The sequence below is a fragment of the Ailuropoda melanoleuca genome, chromosome 1 (assembly GCF_002007445.2).
Source record: "Ailuropoda melanoleuca isolate Jingjing chromosome 1, ASM200744v2, whole genome shotgun sequence".
Lineage (NCBI taxonomy): Eukaryota > Metazoa > Chordata > Mammalia > Carnivora > Ursidae > Ailuropoda > Ailuropoda melanoleuca.
Window position 1 is genome coordinate 30,257,421 of NC_048218.1, and position 23,992 is coordinate 30,281,412.

The 23,992-nt window shown below is 35.1% G+C and overlaps 1 protein-coding gene across 13 annotated transcripts in view; it reads right to left on the reverse strand.

The window, feature by feature from the left end:
- Positions 1–23,992, reverse strand: part of ROBO1 (roundabout guidance receptor 1) — a 1,105,499-nt gene that overhangs the window by 130,069 nt on the left and 951,438 nt on the right. For all 13 annotated transcript variants that reach the window (XM_034656904.1, XM_034656884.1, XM_034656901.1 and 10 more), the window contains one exon: positions 8,516–8,673. In XM_034656904.1, the coding sequence (XP_034512795.1) occupies positions 8,516–8,673 (158 nt within the window). The remainder of the gene's footprint in view (positions 1–8,515; positions 8,674–23,992) is intronic.

Genomic DNA, 23,992 nt, shown 5'->3' on the forward strand with positions numbered 1-23,992 from the left:
CCAAACATGACTATATGTATAACTATTTAAATAGAATTACAAGTTTCAGGAAGGATGCAGGATGTTCCTTGGGAAGATAAACCAGCCTTGCTCAACCGGCATACCTCATCTGAATCATGGCATTTCTCAATTCCCCTGAGAATTGTAATAACTAGATGCATGAAAGAAAAGTCAATTTGTTACACATAGTGAACGCCTTAGGGCATTAGGGCTTAAATTCTCTTGTGGAATCCCCTGTTGATCACTGCATTTCACAATAAAAATGTACAGAGGACTTAAATTTGTTTCTTAGTATCAGTATTCATCTAAATTCTTTACTCATGATACTCACCTAAACTGAATATTCTTGGTGATTCTGTAGAAAATGGAATTTTCTCACAATGTTGAATCAGATATATATATAGAAATTTAGATGAGATATTAATTCTAGATTTCTTTTCAGATATATTTATATTTTTTGTTTGTTTATTCAGAAAAGTTAAAATTGCTATGGCACAAACAATTCTTGATTTTCCTTTTCTATGGAGTTTTTGATAACTAAATATACCTGGAGTTCAGGCAGGTATACCTACAACAATAATAACTAGAATGTCCATTACTAATATAGAGAGAGGGAGTGTGTCACCATTTACATTGACATTTAACATGTAGTTTCTCACTGGATTTCCCACAACACCACTGAACCAATATAGGTATTATTATACAATTCATGTCACAGGTGGAAACAATGGCATTTATAGAGATCAAATGTCGGTAAGATCACGCATTTAATACCTGTTGGAACCCAAAGTTATAATGTGGTATTGTAATACTGAAGACCGTGTTTTATTCTACTAATCCACTGTGTTTCAATTGTTAAATGTGAAATTTAAGACAGTAAGATAGTACATAAATTTACTTTTGAACTCATTTCTTCCTCCTTCAGTACCATGATTCATATTATAGATTTATACTGATGTAACTCAGATTTAAATCATGAATAACCTTTTTATGTCTAAAAAATATAAACTATGTAATATGCATGACTCTCTATGTAAGATGGACAGGAAAAAAAATTCTAGTTGACTCTACCAGTTTCCTCTGACCTCCGCATAACAGAACTATGTATTTATTTTGCAGAAACACAAACTTAACTTCTCAGGGAAAGGGGGCTCAATGACATCAGCTGCATTAAGTCTGCTGATTTCCTCTAGGGGAGGTGAGGGGAAAAGGAAGCAGCAGACACAGAACAAGAAAAGAAATCGGAAGACCAGAGGAAAGCACTAATCGGAGGAAGGGAGGAGGGAGCAGATGGCTTAGGAAGGAGACATGTGGGAATTGGGGGAAAGGAAGTAATTGGCAAGGAAAGGCCGAATGCCAAATTTGTAAAGGATCTGGAGGACACTGGGGATTTGGATGGGATGTGAGTCAGCTGCTTTTCACCAAAATATCACACCAATGAGGGAAATCAAAGAAACCTACCAAGACACACAGGAAGCAGAAAAGGACTAGAAAAAGAACTGATGACATCCGGCATTCTAATAACTGTACCTCCCCAGCATGGGAATGGGAAGCACTAAATACTTTTTTCAATTTATAACTGACTTTTTCCCCTAACTTCATTCATGATTTTCAAATCCTTAACTGGTTTATGAAAGAAATGATATAGATTAAGACCCTTCTATTGACTTTCTATTTTTTAACTTATTTTGCATGAATATGATTTTTCATTCATATATAAACAATTCCTTTAAACAATCTAGGCTCAGGGTGACCAACTGTCCTGGTTTTCCTAAGACTAGGGATTTTTAAAGCAAATACCTGGACAGTCTCCAGCAAGCCAGCATGGCTGGCCCTCCCATCTAAGTCACCTTAAGAAAGACTTATTAATACACTTGTTCATCATGTTAAAATAATAAATGCTGTAATTTTTTTAAAATTTTTCAAAGAATAATAAAAAAATCTTCCTATAGTTAAGTGATAAGTAGATGAAATTGACAATAAAGTAGTTTCAACTGACTGTGGCTTTGATAGAAACAATTTATAATAATAAAACTATTTCTCCATCATCTAAATTATTTTTTCAGTTAAGTAAAAAAAAAAAAAACTTTTAAGACATACAGAGTATTTATAGCATGCTACTAGAGCATATAGAACAGGTAGGAAAAAAATTAAAAATTCAAGGCACGGCTTATCACAAAGAATAACACAAGTCATTAAAAAATGTTTATGTCACAAAGCCACATACAAAGAGAATGGAAAAAGCATGTTTTATTCATCTGTAAATTTTAGCTCAAAAGCTAAGAATTTCAAACATGAAAAGATGAATGTCTTTTAAGCTTTTCTTTTAACTAGTAAAATGAAATCATTCAAGATAAATGACAGCCAAAGGTTACTATGAAGAAACTAACTAGCTGATATTTCAGAATTGAGTCCATGTAGATCTCACAATTTACACTGTACTGTTACAGTATTAGTTTTATTATACATTATTGTTATCTACACAAAATTGCCAAGCCACTACATGAACAATATCTTCTTTAACTCAATTTCCTATTCATCATATAATTTCCTGTAACTGTTTAGTTATTCAGCAATGAGTTTTGAAATGTGTATAGCTGATCATATTCGAATCTGGCTAATCCACAATTTGGACAGTTCATTATAAAACACATTCAGTTGAAAAATTCACTGATTCATAATATCCTTTTTAATATAAATCCTTCTTTCCCTAAATGTCAAGTGGTGAACAGTTATTTCTCATCTTCATATCTTTTGAGGTAGGGTTTCTAGAGCCCAGAGAAAGAGAGCACGTGAGAGGAGCAGTTGGGGTTGGGGAGCAGAAGGAGAGGAGAGAATCTAAAGCAGAATCCACCCTGAGTGCTGAGCCCGATGCGGGGCTCGATCCCACAACCCTGAGATCATGAACTGAGCTGAAATCAAGGGTTGGCCGCTTAATTGACTGAGCCACCCTAATGCCCCTGGACCAATTCTTAACTATACCAGTCCCAGTTTCAAGACCACCATAACCTTTACTGTGTGAACTACTTCTCCAGACCCTTATAAACATAAAGATAATGTTTTATTTCATTTTTTCCCAAGATTTATTTTTAAGTAATCTCTGCACCCAACATGGGGCTCAAACTCACAACCCCGAGATCAACAGTTGCGTGTTCTTTGGACAGAGCTAAACAGGCACCCCCTAAAGATAATATTTTACAGCAGAAGCTAAACGTTCCTGTCATTCTAAGTTGAAATCTACATCGATAGCAAATCAGAGTCATTATATTGTAGCAAAATCTATAGGACCCTATAGAAAATGTTATTAGTGAGCAAAAGACAGATGCTCACATAATTGTTCCCTAGCCAATTCAGAGTTAATTGCTGCATTAGTGAAATTTTAGTATTTATCTGACAAGGTTATTGTCAAGATTAAATGGGTCAACATATATAAAGTATTTAGAATAGGGCCTGACACATGGCAAGTGCTATATAGTAAGTGTTTACTATCATCATCACCGTCATTACCATCACCTTCTCCAGGAGACTAACTGGCAAGTCTGTGTGCCATAAAGGGGGGGGGGAAGCTTATTTATTGAGATTTTAAGGGAATTAAATGAGATAATATAGAGTAGCAGGCAGAGACAAGGAAGGTGCTCAATACTTTTTCCCCCTAATTTTAACATTATCAATTTTTCACATTTACAAAACAATTGTGAATTTAAGCAAAAATTTCCAAAATATAATGAAATAAAATAAGTATATCACTTTTTGTAAGGTATATCCAAATGTTCTACATCACCAAAAAAAAAAAAAGGTTTTAGTCCTCTGATTCATCTTTATGAGAAAATTTCATTTATTAATAATAATGGTTATGACTAATTCTCAGGCATATGAAGTAAATCTATTTAATCCAGCCTGCCAGTTTAACTACTTCTATTTCTAACTCTAAGTATAAATACTCATGTCTAGAAAAAAAAATAAAAGAAAGGAAGAAAGACTAAACATTGTCTAAGTCCTCCTTCAAATTATTCTAAGAAAGAAGTGCCAAAAGAGTTCTAAAAGATTCTCCTGTCAGGTAGGAAAATAAGAAAATGCTATTTATATATTGCTGGTTTATAATCATCATAGATCTAAAATTTGGCTCAGAATCCAGCTAAATGTAAAAAGAAATGACTTAAGAACATCAAAAATACAGGTGCAGCTACAATTCAATTACATATTTGCCCTTTTTTGTAGGGTGTGTCTTTGTTCTCACAGCTGGGAGAGTTGTACTTTACATTTCCAACAAAGAAAGCCACCACATTAAAGAACTCTAGAGATGCCTATAACCAAAACTGTAGCAATAACTGTGCAATCTTTACCTGCCTTTCATAAAGATATTATGTGCTTTAATCTCCTGTTCATCTGTACTCAACACATTTGGCAAAGTACTTCAACAACAGAAATGAAAACAATTATTTGAAAACAAGGCCTAGGAAAGAAGAATCACATAAAATATCTAATAACCAATATCTCTTAAGAATCTACTTTCAGTTGGGGGGAAAAAAAGAACTGGAAAAAACGTCAGGCATTCTGTTTCTGTTTGAAATTTTTGTTTTAATTACTTAATTTTAGTCTTGCCTAAAGGAAAACAAAAACAAAAACAATTATGATCTAAATAAGAACAGGGATTTTGAACCCAAACTGCTGATTTTAATCTATTCATCTCCCTGCATGCATAAATATGTTTTTTTACCTCTAGTGTTTTATCAGTTTAACAGTCATAATTTATCCAAAACACACAGATGGTCTTAGAAACAGTAAAATTTTCAGATGTTACAACTTCCTAGCATATGGAACACTATCGTGGATCATCATTTTGGCAGCATTTAAATGATTTTAAAATTATTTATACATTAACATCTTGGCATTTTTTCATAGTCATAGTTATTGCAACTTTAAATTGTTTGATTCCTGATTAGAGGTGGTTCTTATATTGACTCTAAACTACTAATGTGTAGGAGAAATAGTGCCCTGTATTCACAGGATAGCACCCTCTGGGCAGCAAAGGATAAATGAAGACCCAATAATAAATTAAACATTATGGCATAAACCATGACATCTCTTCAAATTCAATACATGATACAACAGGAAGTTCTGAGATTTATAAAAAATCAAATTTACCATAGCGGTTTTAAACTGCGACTATCACAGAAAATACAAGGACACACATGTATTAAGAGGAAGTCTGACCTTTCAAAATGTGAGACTACAATCACCTTTATTTTTTATCTTCTATATTAGATACAATGTAAAAAAAATTGTTCATATTCTGTGTCTGATTTCGATCTTTCCAATCTCTCCTGAACCAGGTCAGTGAGATTTCAACCCCTCTATTCCACTGATAGAGCTCTTGTGAAGGTCATCAGTGAATGACCACCAAGTTGTTCAATTCAATGGTCAATTCTCAGTCCTTCTATCATGTGATGAACCAGCTGCAAGTGTCTCATCTTTGCCACCTCCTGAAACCACTGTCTTTGCTTGGCTGCCCTCTGCTTTCCCTCCTTTCCCACTGCTCACTCCCAGTCTCCACTGCTCTTTTTGCCTCTTCCCCCTTGAGGGCTAAACATTGGACCTCTTTTCCTTTCTACATAAAATCACTCCCTTGGTGATTTCAGTCTCCTGTTTTAAATAATGTGGACATGATGATGATTCCCATATTCATCAGGATAAGCTACATTAGTCAGTGGGAACAAATATTCTGTGACTTAATACAACAAAGATTGCTCACTCATTCGATGTGTCCATCATGGAAAGACAGAGGTGTGGGGTGGAAAATTTTGGTACCCATAACTCAGGGACCCAGGCTCTTTGAGTGTCCATGTTGTAGCTGTACTACTTGGGACATGTGTCCTCCTTGGCTGCCACACGGCAGAGAAGGAAAGTGCTGGAGGCTCACTCACTAGTATTTAATTCATTTAATTTCCACTCACAGCCCATGAAGCTGAACCAGTCAAATTGGTCTGCCCAACAGCGAGGAAACTGGGAAGCAGAGTCTTTCATCTGCCCAGAAGGAGGGGAGGATTGCATGGTAATGAGTACTTGCTATGTCTACCACAACTCAATTTTTTCTCCAGCCTCAACCTCAACTCTGAATTTCTGACTCATGTTTCCAACTGCCTATTTGACATTTATACGTGGATATCTAATAAGGATTTCAAAATGACAATGTCCAGAACTGAGCTGCTGATACTTCCAACCCCAAATCCTTTCTTTCTACAATTAATGACATCTCAATATTTTCAATTGCACAGACCAATCAATTACGGCAAGCCTTGACTCTTCTCTTTGTTTGTAAGCCACATCCAATCTGTTAGCAAATTCTGTTGGCTATTGCTTCTCAGCAGATCCAGAATTTAACCTCTCCTACTTCCCCTCCTAACACACTGATCCAAAACACCATTTCCATCTTGCCTAGATTATTGCAAAAGCTCTCAACTAGTCTCTCTGCTTAATCATTACTATCCTTCAGTGTGTTCTCAAGACAGCAGAAGATTGTGCTGAGAAACCTCTGATGCTTTCCACTTCACTCAAGGGGGAAAAGCCAACCTATTTACAAGATCTATAAGGTTCTACAGTTAAAGCACACACACACACACACACACACACACACACCCCTATTCCTATAGTTTGGCTACTTGTTCCCACAATATTATCTCCTACCAATCTCCCCTTTGCTCAACCCCCACTGACCACTTTGCTCTTTAAAAAAAAAATGTGTTAGGTGGTCCCCATGTTAGGGTCTTTACACTTACTTTACTTTTCCAGGTACTTGTGTAGTTTCTTTTTTCAATCTTTTCAGGTCTTTTTGGGAAGCATTCTCTGGTCATCCTATTCAAAACTGAAATCCTACCCTATCTTAATTAATCTGTCTACCCCTTTAGTATTTTTTATGGGACTGATTATAATATAGCATGTTGTATATTATACCATCTATTTTGGTTTTACCTGTACACTCACAGAATATAAACTACCGAAGGGCACTCACTGATTTCTGCTTAATGCTTTATCTCCAATGCTGAGAATTCTAACGTTAATTTGTATTAAACACAAATAGGTAATTAATCAGGAAAGATCTGAAGGAGGAAATGGGTAATAATGGTTTCAATGTGTTCGAATCACTCAGGCAGGGAAATGGAAATTACAGATAGTGGTCATTAGATGACTTAAAATATGTTTTTAAGGTACAGATATTATCTTAATTGTACATAAATCTAAAAGGAATCTGTCATCACCAATAAGAAAAGCATTTGTTCCTATAGTCCCTACTCCCCTTTGCTCTTGACTTCACTTCCCCAAACCAGTGTTTCCCATACAGTTCACTTTGCCATGTGACTTTTCAGCACCCCTTAAAAGTACAGCCGAGCTATTCTCACCCCAACTGCTAGAATTATAAAAATCCTTTGAGAGATTCATTCCAATTCAGATCACTGCAGGAAAAAAATGCTTGGATTTTTTTCTTCAAGGTCCCTAAAACCTGTCTACCATAACCTTCTCGATTTTATTTTTCACTATTTAATTCTCATGCTAATCTGCTAACTGGCTGTTCGGAAATAGTGCAAACATTTATTAGGGTTATGTGGTCTGTGTTATAACATTGTTATTCTACACATTTAGCAATGACTTTTCCTTGTACATATATTCTCCTGAATACCTTTAAATCTTGGCCAATGAGTTCATAATGGACATAGAGTATCAGCAAAACAAAGACATAAAGGGCAATACTGTCCCAATATAGAGTCAATGAGAGCTCAGTTATTTTGGTATTTTAGTTAACACCTTACAAGATAGAAAAAGCAAAGAAAAAACAAAGAAATCATATGGAATCACTGATGTCAAAAGAAAATGCATCCTTATTCCAGATAGCATATTTCTCTACTTGTATCACAGCAGGAATTTGAAATCTAATAACCTAGTCACATGATTTTATTTTGGAATGAGATAAATCCATCATTAACAATCATTCCGAATAAGACTGTAGTTTTCAGAAACAGTATTAAATTCTACAGAACACAAAAGCCATTTGAAAAGGAGAAAGAGATTTAAAAAAACCCCAAAAAACAAACAAACAAAAAAACCAAAACACACCCTGAAGTGACTTAGGAAGCCTTTGGAAACATACTAATATTATTGAATTTTTAACAATTTTACTGTAGCATATGAAGATGTGATATGCCCTGAATTATAATAACAACTAAATCATACATAAATGTGTTAAGTCTAAGACATTAAAGTAAAAATTATAGTTTTCTCTTACTAATCTCCAAACGAAGCAACATGTGTTTTCCTCACTCATTTTCATGTCAATACAGGGAAAATGGAAAGAGGTTTATCTTAAAAGGAGAAGTGAAAATAGGAGATAATGTAACTATAAAAAACACACAAACAAACAAACAAACAAAAAAAAACACCTACTTCACTCTTCTCTTTTCTTTGGTGAAGATACGTACAGTGAGATCTACAAATGCCCCCCACTGCTGAATTAAATACTCACAGTTATTCTTTCGTCTTTGTCATCCAGTGGAGAGCCATCTTTCTTCCATGAAATGGTGGGCTCAGGATGGCCTCGTGGTGGCTGGCATTCCATCACAGCGGGCTCCCCCACTGCCACCATGACATCGGAAGGATTTTGTCTGAAGTCATCCCGTAGGACTGCAGGAACAAGAGGAAATCATTATACTCAGTTGTGATAGATACAGTCCTTATCTCTGAACTCCAGCCAGAGAGATGTTTATTATAATAAACTATTAGTAACAGCCGTCTCAGTATATCTTGGAGGATCTCTAACAACTTAGAGACATATGCAACTTAATAAAGATATCTGGCCTTAAGCATATACAACAGGGATAATTTGATATTTCTATGGGCCAGTGGACAAGTGTATTTTGCTATTTCATGCCCTCACAGTTAGTGTTTGGTATTTCTTCTCTGCCTACTGCCCACATTTTTCCATCCACGTGCTAATGAATAAAACTGAACCCTCCTTCGACTTACATGACAGAGTGGGATGATGCTTTCTATTATTAAGTGAATTACATACACCTACAAACCAAAACAGACTTCCAAACATGCATTCAATCGAGAGTTATTTTAAAAATATTTCATATTAGTGTATAAAAGCATATAGCCATTACAATTTAAATATGCTTCTTATAGAAACTTTAGACATATCTGCAAAATGACTACGCTCAAAATACTATGTTTTTCTGTTATCACTGAGTGAAGCAAACGTTAGAAGGAGCCAATGATGAGAACAGCATTGCTACCAACTATGTCACTTTGTAGCTTCTGCATTTTGTGTTTTTAGTTATTTTATGGTAAATATTATTTCACTGAATCCTTAAACCTATGCAGGGTGAGAGATATTATTAACCCTGTTTATGTTATTAACCCTATATTTTAGAGGAGGAAAAGTTTATTACAATGATCTCAACTGGATACTAATGTAATATCAACATACTATAAAACTAGCAGTATCATTCACTTTGTAACTATCGGAATGAAATGTGGAAAATAAACCACATCTGTATTTCAGAAACAGTCCATACAGCAAAATTGTCCTCTGTCTCTTGTAAACATCAAGAAATCATGAATTCTACAGCATCAGTTAGTCTTAAATCACAACTCCACTGTTTGCTTAAACATAACCTCTCTTTCCACATTTACGAAGGAGGCATGGACATGCGTACTTCAATATAAAACCGAAAAATGTTATTTGTCTCCCACTCCATTTTCTCCCAGTGTGTAATAAAATGTGAACAATTTTCGTAATCTTATTTAAGATGGTACTTAAAATGTTCATTGGTGAAATGATAAATGTTATTTATCTTTTGAAATCTATCGAACTGAACATTTGGTACAACAATTTTGTACTGGAAGAGGTGACTTTCTACTCCAAGGACACTGAAAAATACTTTCATGGATGAAGTACTCCACTGTAGAAAGCTTATGCTCGAACTATCATTTCAAAAGGCACGCTTAAATTTTGGTTTCGGAACCTCAAACAAACTTACAGGCTTACAAAATCCTGTATTTTCCTCTTCTAATTCTCTACTTTTCCTTCCTCTCTACCAGCTGAGTATGTGTGCACATCTGCATAAGCTTTAACATCCACTCAAACAAAACCGTTTTTTTAATCTACATATTGAGACAATTTGGGCACAACATGACTACGTTAACACTTGGAAAGTTAAGACTTCAAAGAGGAGACTTGGTCCTCCTCTTAGGAAGAATGGTAAAAGGAAAAAGAAAAGTCAGTATATTCACACCACGCTGTCATAATTCTGATTTTAATACTGTGCGTTATTTATTAATAAAATACACAGACACAAAAGTAAACCTTGTTGAACTGAAAACTCCAGCTACTGTTACCACAGAGTAAAACAACAGGGTTTGAAAACTTTCGCTATTTATAAAATCGTGTTATGATTAGGTGTTAAGAATGTACTACAAATAAAATGTAAGGTTTATAGGAAAAGCAAATGAATGGACCTTAACAAACAGTATGTGCCTATACTGGATTACATTATTAATCTAAGACAACACCTCTGAAAAATTTTAACACCCTTGGAACACGCAAAAGGAAAATACTTTTCCAAATAAAAATAAACCATTTGTACAATTTTTCTACTTGGTGAGCTTAAAACCAACTTAGTAACATTATATCTTATTTACAAACTGAGATCGTATCTGAAATAAACCAATGAATAATAAAATGTCTTTCAGAAATATCAAAGGTCTAAGTCAGATAAATCAAGTTTTTTTTTTCTTCACTTCTATGTTATTTGAGTTTTTACAGTATAGAATGAAAAGCTAACAAAATGTAATCCATTAAAGATTGTTGCTTAGATAATGCTCGTGCAATTACTTTTGCAGCTGTAAAGCATGAAACTCTAGTATTGCCTATGGCTACAGGCAGCACTGCAGAGTTATGAATTGAATACTTTTTTCTCCCTTCTATAAAAGCAACTTTCTTCCAGGTACTTGTCCTGAACATTGTCTTTTGGGGGAAAATAGTATGTGTCACATTATAAAATGGTATGAACTTTGAGTTAAATTATCCAATTTTCTTTTTTTTAAGATTTTATTTATTTATTTGAGAAAAAGAGAGAAAGAGAGCATGAGAGACAGCAAGAGAGAGCAAGAATGGGGGGAAGTGCAGAGCGAGAGGGAGAAGCAGGTTCCTTGCTGAGCAGAGAGCCCAACGTGGGGCTTGATCCCATGAATCCAGGATCATGACCTGAGTTGAAGGCAGACACTTAACCGACTAACCCATTCAGGCATCCCTCCAATTTTCTTAATTCATGTATATATTTAAGTAATTAAAAATTGAGTTCAAATGATTGGCAGCATTTTGGCAGAAAAACTAAAGGTATCCATAAGTATTCTCAAATGCAGTTCATTTCTTTAAAAAAAACCTTTCCTTCTCTAACATTGCTATTAATCAAAATGCATATTTTGATAGTATGAAATAGTGTAAATAGTATGAAATTCTAAAATCTGGAACTAACTTTTGAAAAGAAGATTTAATATTGATTTGAAAACAAACTATATATATATATACACATTCATATATATAAATGTATCCAAGTAGATATCACCTAAAAAATTATTAAACAAACCACTGTTCACCCTCACATTACATTTCTTCTACATTTATGTAATGTTTTATGTTTACAGGTTGGTACACAGAATTTGGCTCAACAACTTTTCACTCTCTTTCATTCTGTTAAATTAGGGGAAAAAAAAAAACAACCCACCACAAACATAAGCTTCACTGAATCTTTGAATCTCCCTGAAGTTTTTTGTCTAAAAAAATAATTGACTAAGATTTATCCTTTGAAACAAAACAAAACATATAATCACTGGTCTTTCAAAAAGTGATACACCAATTTCAATATAATTCTCAAAATAGGTAGACATGTTTTCAGAAAAGGATTCTAAAATTTAGTGTTGACATTGTAATCTATTTGGGTAATGATGAAGAAATGGGGCAACAAGAAAAAAATGTTAAGCAGAAACTGTTTCAAGTTTATGGGGACTTTAATATTTATAACACTCTTTTAGAACCCTCTGGGAAATTTTAGAACTGAGTAAGACATAAAATTATAGAACAGGCACTGGTCTTTGACAACATCTAATCTATCCCATAAAGAGAGGCAACTGAGTCCCAAGAAACGTTGTCACTAGCTTGTGTTACTTGTCAGGAAGAGACGAGAAGAAAACAGAGACATCCCCATTTCCAGTGCGGTGCATTTTTTTTTAACATGTCAACATTTTACTACAAAATGCCATTTACCTATCTCACCAATTATATTTCCAACAAACCCGCTCTGTTATTTCAGAAGGCCTGACAGTGATTGTACTTCAGTGCACTGCAGTCTCATGAACACCCAATTTGGGTAAGGCTCAAGTGCTCCTAGAATTAACTTTGTTCCCTAATCATGTGGTGAACATCTGTGAACTACAACGCCTTCTGCTCCAGGAATCATGGACTCCTGGTGCAGTTAGGGGCCTGAGAGATGGGTGATCCAAACTTTTTCTTTTAGAAATTAAATAATCTAAGGCTCATCAGAGAGGAGAAGAGCATGCCACATAAATAATAACAATGATAATGTGAGCAATGAAATAATAATGCTAGCAATGGCCGACGTTTATTGAACATTTGCCACGTAAGGAACCACACCAAATATCCACTCACTTAGTCCCCACAATAAAGCAAGGACAATGTGAATTTACTCACTTCATTTTAAGAATAAGTAATTTGTAAAGATGTACTAGCAGTGCTAGAATACAGATCTCTTCGTCCACCAAGGGCTCTGCTCTATCAATTTGCCCATCTATCTGGTCTCACCTGAATACAATGTTCACAGTTCTGACCACATAGATATCATGATATATTTAATATCCAGACTCTTTGCATTGGAAAAGAAGGTGAATGGGAAAATTCACTTCTGACAGTCAACTGACTCTCTTTGAATATTTCCTGCATTCTTGTGCTTTCTTAGATTTTTCCATGTTTGGAAGACGCCAATTAAAACTTTCAGTGTTATGTTGAGAATTAGAACTCACCCTTCAGAGGAGTATGTTGTGCTAACTCTTCTCAGTAATTTGCCTTTTAACGACAGAAGGACTAAAAAACCCATACAATAATTGTTTTTAATTAAATATAAGCGTTTTAATTAGAAGTAGGTATCTTGGGGAAAAGAGAGGACAATAATATGCAGTTCTGGGATTTTCTTTTCTACTTCAAAGACTACTTTGTCAATTAAACATTGCAGCAAAGAGTAGTAAGCTGTTGATTGGGAAAATAAAATAATATATCGATAAAATCCTTTAAAATTAGGATATATTAGAGGAAAACATAGAAGAGGAAGGATATTCTCAAAGACAAGAACTATACAGGTGTTTAGTCACAGCACATCTGTTATAATTGTTCACCTTCCTTGTTTTCAAAATTCCCTATTACGTACCTAATCTATACTTTCAAAGAGAGTATAAATTACTCACTTCTATGATACTTCTAGTTCTCTATCTAAATGCCCACCTACATGCTAATAAGTGTTATCTAATTTCAAAATAAATATACTTCCATTTAACATATCTCTACTGAACACATATTTTGTGCTTGGCATTTCTACTATAACTTTGGTATTTTCCTTCTATAAAGTAACGTCTACATAAACGCTGATGTCTGTCAAGAAACAACACTAATCATCTTCTCCGAAAATGACAATACAATAGGGTTTTTTTGCAAGTTATTTTATATTAAGATATATGTTTTAGGAGCTAGATAAGAAAGTACATCATAAATATGACTTTTATAAAACGCCTTGCATTCTTACTTAGTAACTCACAGAATTACCCAGAAGAACAAACTGTTATCTGAAATATAAATGTGTTCAAAACACTTTAACATTTATTATTTTTAATTTTTTTTTAAGTAAGCTCTATACCCAACGTGGAACTTGAACTCACAACCCTGAGATCAAGAGTCGTGCGCTCTAGCAACTGAGCCAGCCAGGCACCCCAAAACACTTTAACATTTCTTAAAAGAATAATTCCAAACTTTTAAAAACATTCCAACAAAAAGGATGAATTTACAGAAAGATAACACATCAAAGAGGAAAACTAAAATGATAACATAATAGTCCATGAGGTAGTTTCCCCCTTATACCATCATCTTCTAAAGCTAAGGAGTTTGATTTTTAAACCGATGCAAGCAAATCTCAATTCTGTACAAAATCAGGATTTAATCATAACTGTTTCTGAAGGGACACATATTCGCTTTAAAATTTGGCACTGAATACATCTATGTATGCTCTTCAATAATTACGTCATCTTCTACTTGTGTTTTTTTATAGCACACAACTTTATTTTTAAAACTTAAATTATGCTTTGGTTAAGATTCTGGAAGAAAATATGCTGGTTAAAGCACTTATTTTCTTAACTACTGGAGCTTTTGAAGATTTCACAAACCTCTTATGCTATACCCTGTGAAACTACATTTTTTTAAAATGGTACATTTTGGTAAAACAAATTATACATTCTGAAGAAGTTATATAGTATGGATGGATTTCAAACACCATTCAACTTTAGCTAACAATGAATACAGAACATGGTGAACCGAACCGAAGAAGCTATTACCGGAATACAAAAGTTAAGTAGCTTGTTTATACAACATAAGATGGAAGAGAGAAGCTTCTGTAAACACAGTTGCATTCCGCTGTGCTTTGCTGGGCTGCAGCAAAGGGGGCACCCCATTCCTGGTCTTTTAAGGGTTAGAAGAATTACTTTCAGGTTGGGTCCAAGCTGAAGCCACATTCCCATTTTGCAGAAACATGCACACCATAATGACCCCTTCTATGAAAAGCCCTCATGGCTCTCTGCAGTCCACGCCTTGTGGTTTAATTATTTAACTTCAGGAATCAAAAACAGGACAAGATATTCTCCTGCACTTATTACTATGCACTAAGTCATCAAGACAAAGGAAAGGCAAGTTTAGCATTCTAGACTGAAGTGAAATCTGTAATGTGTTCTAGACAAAGGTCTACATCAATAAAGATCAACATTTAAATAGTTAATATTCAGCAGACTTGAATCAGGGGTATCCTAAAAACCAAATGCACTGCCAAAGTAAGTCAGGTTGCCAAAATCACAGGTTCTAGCTTACTAGATGTTTGCATTTCACATACTTTAAACTCAACTTTAAATTAAATTAATTTATGAATGAAGAAAATACAGTATTTGAAAACAGCCTCTTATATGGTACCGTTTGTAGATGTGTTTATTTTAGCGATCGAAAAAAAAAAAAAAACAGAAGTCAAAAATTTCAGAATCACAACACACATTCTTCTACTATGCTGTGATTTCAATAGGTATATTCACAAAGACTCGATTTTTTCCATACAAAACAGAGAGTTTTACACTCTATCTTTTTAGAGTTATTATGAAGACTAATTATTTAGTGTTTGTACAGGACTTGCCGTAATACTTGGTGCATTACATCTGCAAAGAGGTATTACTGTTAGTCACTACGTAAGGAATTGCCAAATTTCTCAGCTGCCAGTACAAATGCAAAGGAGGACAAAGGATGCCATTGATGAGGGCTTCTAAGTGCCAGAGTGAAAGTCACACTCAGGAGTAGCTTGGCAGGGTTAAAAAAACACAGACAGAATGAGGCTATCTGAGCCATGGGACCCTGATTGGGGCAAGACAGGCATGTGTTCTTTCTTTGATAAAACCCAACTTTGTATTTAGCGCCCTGCACGGAGACCGTCCTTGATCAAAGGAATATGCTTATATATTTACTGTCTGGCTCTTTGTATGAAAATTTCACCCCCAAGAGAACAGGGGATTTGTCTTTATCACTCTATATACCCAGTGCCCAGAACAATGCCCAAGATATAGTGGGCATTCTATACATGTTTATGATAGGTATTCCATATGAAGTGCTAGGTATTCTTATGAAGCGGTACCAAAGTTGGCATGAGTCCTGCACTCGTGATGCTCAAGGTATTGGAGGATAAACAGATAATATTCGAATAAGCACAAATATAAATATACAATTATAATTGTAGTACATGCCTTAAAGGCACAGGATAGGATGCCATGTGAGAAACGAATGAGGAACGTAATTTAGATTGGAGGTAAGGGAACACTGAGGAAGTCACAGTGAAGCTGACGCCAAAAAAAGGAGTAAAACAGGTGCGGGGAAAATGCACTGCAGGCAGAAATAACGCAGGTTGAAGAAAAAACTTGGTACAGTCAATGAACTTGAAAAGACTCAGACCCTGTGTGGTGGGGCAGGTTGGCAGCGATGTAACACGAGGTTGGAAGGGGAGCCAGGGGTCAGGTTTGCTGTACGAAGCAGCCAAGATAAAGGGTCCGCTTTTATTTCAATTCCCATGGGAAGCACTTCAGCGGCTTTTCAACAGAGCTGTCTCATGATGGAATTATCATATTTAAATATTCATTATAGTCACTCTGTGAATGAAATGGAGAGGAAAATAAGAATGGAAGTGGAGAGACCAATTAGCAGACTATTGCAGTAATTAAGGGAAAAATGATGGTTTGATACTATTATGATGACACCGGATTTGGTGCAAAGGGGAGAACTGAAGTGTATATTGGAGGTAAAAACCAAAATGACCTCTTGAGTCGTTGAAGTTGACAGAAATAAAGATGTCAACAATAACACCCAGGTTTCTGATTTGAGTTCTTGAACATGCCATTTTTATTTATTTTATTTAATTTTAAGATTTTGTTTTTTTTTTAAATAACCTCTATACCTAATGCAAGACCTGAACCCACAACCCTAAGACCAAGAGTCACACACTCAATCGACTAAGCCAGCCGGGTGTCCCTGAACATGCCATTTTTAAGACATAATATACAAAACAGCTTTCCTTGAGAAGGAATAGGAAGCCTCTGTGTGTGTGTGTGTGTGTGTGTGTGTGTGTGTGTGTGTGAGTGTGAGAACTCGAGAGTAGAGGGATAATACAAAAACTGGTTTATTGATTAAAAAATACTATGGTTTCAAATTCTGCCCCATAGTATTTAACACAGGATCGATTTTTACCTGTTCAGACCTTTATACTACTATATTCCAAATCTGAATTGCTAACTGACAATATCCCTTGATCAATCAATCTATAATTTTTACAATGACAATTTTAAGTTAGCTTGATGTACATTATATCATTTCAACTGAAATCGGAAACAAAACATATTTTTATCATATAGACATATATAAACAAATTTATATATGCATGTACATGTATGATTATATGGCCAATAACAACTGTTATATTGTGATGATATCCACACTTAGTAGCAAATCCTAGTAAAAACTCATTTGGTTATTTTGTTCACAGAATAAAACAACTCAAAACATTATAGGGTACTTCTCAGGACTGCCATAAATTAAGCTCAATTTACTATTTTAGTATAAGAGAATCAATAGCATATTAAATGTTAATTACATGATTAGAATAATAAGAGAGTTCACATTTATCATAAGTTTAAGAAATCTCTAAAGCATAATAAGGTTCCCTGGGAAAATGCTGAGTCATCAAACTCTTAAGGATTTGTGATTCACTCATTAATTCATTCAATAAAAGTGCTAGGCATTGTGTTTGGAGGTGGTGACTAACAGGATAAACAAGACATAGTTGATCTCTGCTTTCAAAGCCCTTATTTCAGTGTTTTTCTCTTTCTTTTTTTCCTTCATCACAGAATGCTTTGTTCAATGGAAACCTTAGACGAAAGTTTAATATGCAAAACAGATAAAGGGGATAGGGTTGCACTTCCCCATCTGGGGTTGTCCTGCTGAAGAATTCGGGTCTAATGCTAAACTGACACCCGAGTGGTTAAATACATTTCCCTAGCTCCTGTACTGGTATTGTATGCAGCGAGTAAGCAATAAATATAGGATTTGGACCTGGATTCAGTTGGATACCAAAGCCTGCATTTTTAGCCCTAAACATGACTGGCCTTCTAGGAGAGGGACCCTCAGACCTGAGTTTGTCTCCTTGTTGGTGGGTAAGAGAACTCCACTTTGGTGCTGCTTCCAAATACACCCAGGCTTCCCCGTCACACTGAAGTGAAACGCGGAAGAGGTCTGCATCCCTTGCATTTAAAATAATGCCTTAAAATAGGCCTATATTCTATAGCTTATAAAAGCAAGCTTCATATAACCTAAGTACAAACTCCCCCATTCCCACCCCACCACCAATTACAAATCAAGACCCAAAGTCCAGGAGCTAAAAGGACTCAAGTTTGTACAGTGAGTTAGCAGACATAGTAACACTAAGTCTTGAAACAACTCTTTTCATAAAGACACATTTTTTTTGAAGTACCTGAGAAAAACTGGGATGTTTTCTAATTAAAATATTTGCTGGGAAACAAAGGTGATTGTAAAAAACAAACAAAAAAAACCCAGGTGTTTCTTTACCCCCTCAAGCCCAAGATACCAGCAGCTAAACAGAAGAACTAAAAAGGGAGTTTTCACATTTTATGGAAAGTCTAATGGTTAAGTCTCAAGGGAGAAAAATCTTCACAGTTTAAAATGATCTTGTTAAAACCTCCCTAGTAATTGGGAAGAGCCAGAGAAAATAGCTATTGGATGAAAATACACACACACACACACACACACACACACACACACCTATTCTCACTAATATATCTTTGTGCAGCATAATTAAGATTGCCAATAATAACATCACCCCCCTCAACTGAAAGGAATAGTGATAGGAAGAAACTAAGTCTAAATAGCACACACAGAGACACATCAACTAAACAAAAAGGGTCTTTAATTGGTGACAAGCTGCCCTAAATCACTGTGACTATTTCCCAACGTAACTTTCATATCTGTTAATTCCTTGTATCTTCCCGATCACAGGCTGTCTGGGGGTTTCAGAATAATAATGCCAAGTATCTAACAAAGCTTTCAATCTCCAAGGAACATAACAAATATGCAATCGTGTAGCTGTGTGAGCTGCCTTTCCTAACAAACTATGTAGCCCTTGGGAGAGTTCAATCAGCCTTCAGCTCCTTGGCAAAGTTTAAGACCTCCTTTTGCTGATAACTGGAGTCATGCTAAGAAACCCTGATTAAATGTTACTAAACATTCAATTAGTAGCAGAGCAAATCATCCTATAACTTCTATCAAGGATGCTATCATTACCAGTTACACTTAGTGTTTTGTGAAATATAAAATTTATGCTTAAAGAAGTTATAGAAGAGAAAAATACTGAACACGATAAAAATAATTCGAAACAATAATGCTCTATCAAAATAAAAATCTCAAATTATGAATCATTGCTAAATGTTATTTGTGTATGTGACCCTATTTTTTAAAATATTTTATTTATTTATTTATTTATTTATTTGAGAGAGAGAGAGAGCGAGCATGAGCACAAGGTAGGAGGGACAAAGAGAGAGGGAGTGGGAGAAGCAGACTCCCCACTGAGCAGGGAGCCCAATGGGGGGTTGGATCCCAGGATCCTGGGATCATGACCTGAGTTGAAGGCAGACGCTTAACCGACTGAGCCACCCAGGTGCCCCTGGTCCTATTTTTGCATCAGATAATGGAAATGGAAACTGTTTGTCATGGAAGTTGATTCTGTGCTAAGAAAAGTCCATGTACCATGGGTCTTCACCTGAACCCAGTGTAAATCTCAGGTGAGTTTACTGTACAAATCACCTGCAGTTAACAATCCAGGACACTAACCCAAGTCCTGGAGAGCTCCTAAGGCAATGAGCCAGTGAAGCAATTAGAAACTCTGGCCAAAGATGCCTCCCAAAGGTCCTAGCCCGGAGCAGCTAAAGATTGCCTTGTAATTCCTTTTATAAGATCATAAACTCTTTTAGATATTTAGAAACATTTCACGTGTTGTCAGCTTACTCTACCTGAGAAGGCCTAATTCACTGGTTCTCACAAACCCTTTAACTGGTGTCCCCTCCAATAATTTAAAAGACCATGTACTCTTCTCAGACTTCAAAATGGATACTTACAGTTTTAAGTGGTTGCAGTATTTAAAATTTCTGGCTTATCATAAACATGAAATTCAAAAGAAAACTGTTCTTGCCTCTTTTAAGGACATCTGAGGAACCATAAAGACCCACATGAGTTGATGTCCACCAGGGTTCACTGAAATACACGTTAAATATATAAATACACTTTTTAAGTTGTAAATTTTACATTACTCACTTTTAAATCTCTTTGAGTTTGCATCTCCATTCCAATTCCTACCCCATTTTGTCCTCATGCAAATGCTTTTATGCTTGACAGATTGATCACTGCTGCTTACTGATGATAGTCTACCAAGGTCCTCAGCTCTGAAACCAGGCACTGTGGACCTAGTCCTGTGTTTGCTGCCGGGGAGCTTTCTACAGTCTGCAGGTGCACCACAGAAGGATTCTAGATGTCCGAACAGCATGTATTTTTTGTTGTTGTTGTTGTTGTTTATAAAGTGTAACAAGGGCAAATAGGAAAGACCAGGAGAGAAAGGGGAATTTCACAGAAAGGGCATTTCCAGCATTATCAGTTTTAGGAATGCTTCATACAGGGAGTGAGAATCTAGAAAATGCAAAACCACCACACCCCCATACACTTTTAAAATGTACAGGTATTCTGGTTGGAAGACCAGTACCCTAAATAAAGCCCCCACTCCCACTTAATCTAGTCGTCCACTCTGAAGAAGCTAGCAACTCATCTCTAGTCCAATTGGAGCCACGCCCTAAAGGCCCAGCATGCATAGGACCTCAGAAATGAACATGAATTAACTTCTCTGAGGAAAATTTTGGGAGTTTATGAAATTTACCATGAATTTGAGCTGATGCTTCTGGGTTTCATGTTTGTGATTGTAAAATTTAAAGAAAAATAAGCTAAATGATATTATTAACTTTACTGAGTTCAGTAAATGATCTAAGATCGAATAGATCAAAGTCCAGTCTTAAATGATCAAGAGTCAAATGGAATCAAACCCATACTCAGTCTTACGGGTAAAGAGGGCCAAATGCTTCCTCTGGAGATTTTAAGAAAGACCTCTCTGCTTATAATGAGGAACAAATGGTTCTCTGGACCAGGTTAGCTGCCTGGTCTTTGAAAAGATCCTAAGCCAACTTAAAGAACTATAAAGTCATTAGTAACTTTAAGGAACTCAAATAAAAACAAAGAATCCTCTGAGTTCCTCTGCAATGCTGACGAGTTTTGGATTACTGCTCTTTAACATTTCCCAGTTGGAACAGCAACATTTCTTATAAGTTAAACAAATGCGCAAGGTTTTGCTTTTCCACAAGGAGCAGCTGAAACTTCTGCTTTTTTGACTGTTTTTTAATCTTCTTGTTTTCTAAGTGTTGACTGTTGTTACTATATTTATTGAACCAAGTAGTTTATAAAATCTGAATATCATAAAACTTTTGTCTGTATTTTAAATATGTTGATAAACCTGTTTTCTAAACATTTGCTAGATTCCTTCACACTTACAAGCTCCCTGTCAACATCAACATTTCTTTAAGAGTTGCAATATGAACCAGACAAAAAAAAGACAATTTCAGCTATCAGTTGTTAAGTTTGTATACTTTGAAAGGACATACAAAAACTGCTTGATATTCATGGTGTATGACCTTCTAACTTGCAATTAACGATAATTCATTTTGACAAAAGAAGGCATACTCAAGTGACGTTACAATTTAAAATACTCATTAAATTTTGATTTCTAAAATCAATATAACTTCCTATGGACAAAAATAAGTATTTTTTCACTTTGTATTCAGGATTTTTAGAGTAAGCTTCATGCTAAGTTACTTTGATGTTTCCATCCTTAATTGTGTGTATTTAATCTCAAAGAGCTCAAATTCATAAACAAACTCTCATAATCAAAATTTACATTTATTATCAAAATGGGAATATTTACTTTATAAATAATAATTCAAGAATACATTTTTCTGCTAAAGAAATCATAAAACATGTTTTTCCTAGGTCTAAAAATGCTTTCCTGACTCTTTTTACAGATATCTTTGGGAAAGGTAATAATGGGCCCCTTTTAAGTGCATGATTATTTTTAATTGACAATGACCTATGATTTAGCAGAGATGAAGTCCTGAACTTACAGGCATCGTGGAGTAATCCCATGGTCATAATGAGAAAAAAAAAAAAAAAAAAGAGTCATATAAAGGATTATTTATTAGTTTAAAAAAAAGGCATGACAAAACATCAAATGCCCCTTTGACCTAAATACTAAAAGGGAAGAAATAATGAAATTAAAAACACATTGTTGCTCTTACTCTGGATCATATTTCTACTTGCTATTTTGTTTTTGTTTGCTTAACCATTTTAAGTTCACTGTTTCAAAAGAGAAGTTTGTGTGAACATATAATCTGAGATACATATCACCTAATGCAATGATGTCACTAAACAAATGATGTGGCAGCATTTCTGAATCACACATTTCTCAAGTTATTTTTTTCTTTTGTCCTCTCAAGGTCAGAACTAGAGAAAAATTTTTGCTTGTGCTATGCATACCAATTGTCTCTTTAGCTTTCAAAAAAATAAAAGGTTTTCATATGAGGAAAATCAACTATGTTTAATTTTTCTGAATGAAAATACAACATTTTAAGGATTACTAACTTTACTGTCTTTGCTAATCAAACTCTTTATGCTGAAACATGTAAGTAACAAAAATAATGCTATTTCTCTTTGCTTAGAAACAAAAGAATCAAAGGAAAGGCATTTACAGTTTCATGACCAGTAAAGGAAAAACCACAACCAGTAATCATGGAATGTTCTAGGATTTGAAGGGATCATAGACATGTTGAAAAAGTAATTAAATATGGAAGAGAATATGAAATAAGCACCATACCACATGATAAATGGCACAAGAGACATGCATTTTACTCCCAAGCAGTATAAATAATTGACAGCTCCCACAATCATAATTAATTGATCTAAGTAATACTTAAAAGAAACATATTACCATATTCCTAACGAGGATAAGAGCTGGTGATAAGTCAAGACTGGCAATTAAAATAGCCTAGATGGCATTACATGGTCATATAAATTCAGGCTTGCTAGCAAAATAACAAATAAAAATAAAGACAGAAGAAAACCAAATTAATAAATGCATTTCTGGTAGGTTTCCTTTGGAAACTTAATGGCTAGAAAATGAACCACTGGAAACATTTATAGCAAGTAACATAAGGTCTCTGTACTCTGAAGCTGTCCATAATATTTTAATCTATGAACCCTGCCTGTAATTTTAAAGTAATTTGAAATATGTGGTGCTTTATCACCTTTACCATAAAAAAAAAAATCCATACCTTAATCTTCCAAATTATAATCAAAATGTAAACATATTTTGAAGCAACTGCAACTTTTATTTCTCTTTTAAGTAATCTCTATGCCCAACATGGGGGTCAAACTCACGATCCCCGAAATCAAGGGGTGTATATATATTCTCCCGCCTGAGCCAGCCAGGCATCCTGAAGGAACTGTAACCTTTAGCTAACCATGTTTGCATATCTTCATCCCATGAGCCATGATAATACATGCCTACAAACGGATGTTACAGAATTACACTATTTTCTCTTCATCCACTAACCCACATCACTGATTTCCAGCCTTTTTATTTATTCATATTTATTTTATTTCATAGGCAAACACTTGAGTTCCTACTATGTGGGAGCGGTTTAAAGATGAAGTCTCTATCTATGATTTTGCCAATGCTGAAATCACCTACAAGACTTTAGTCCCCCAGAATCCTTGGCCTACCTTCCTTCCCACACTCTCTTCAGGTCCCACATTTCCCCCTGGCAACCCCATTTTCCATTCCTTCCTTAGACCTCAAAGGTTGGAACTCTGTACATAAAGGAATTTAAAACGCACAGAGGCGGTGTGAGCAGTTTAATCAATTAAGTTTAGAATGCAAAGCAAAAAGTTTTGGATTTTTTTTTTTTCTTCTAAGTAATC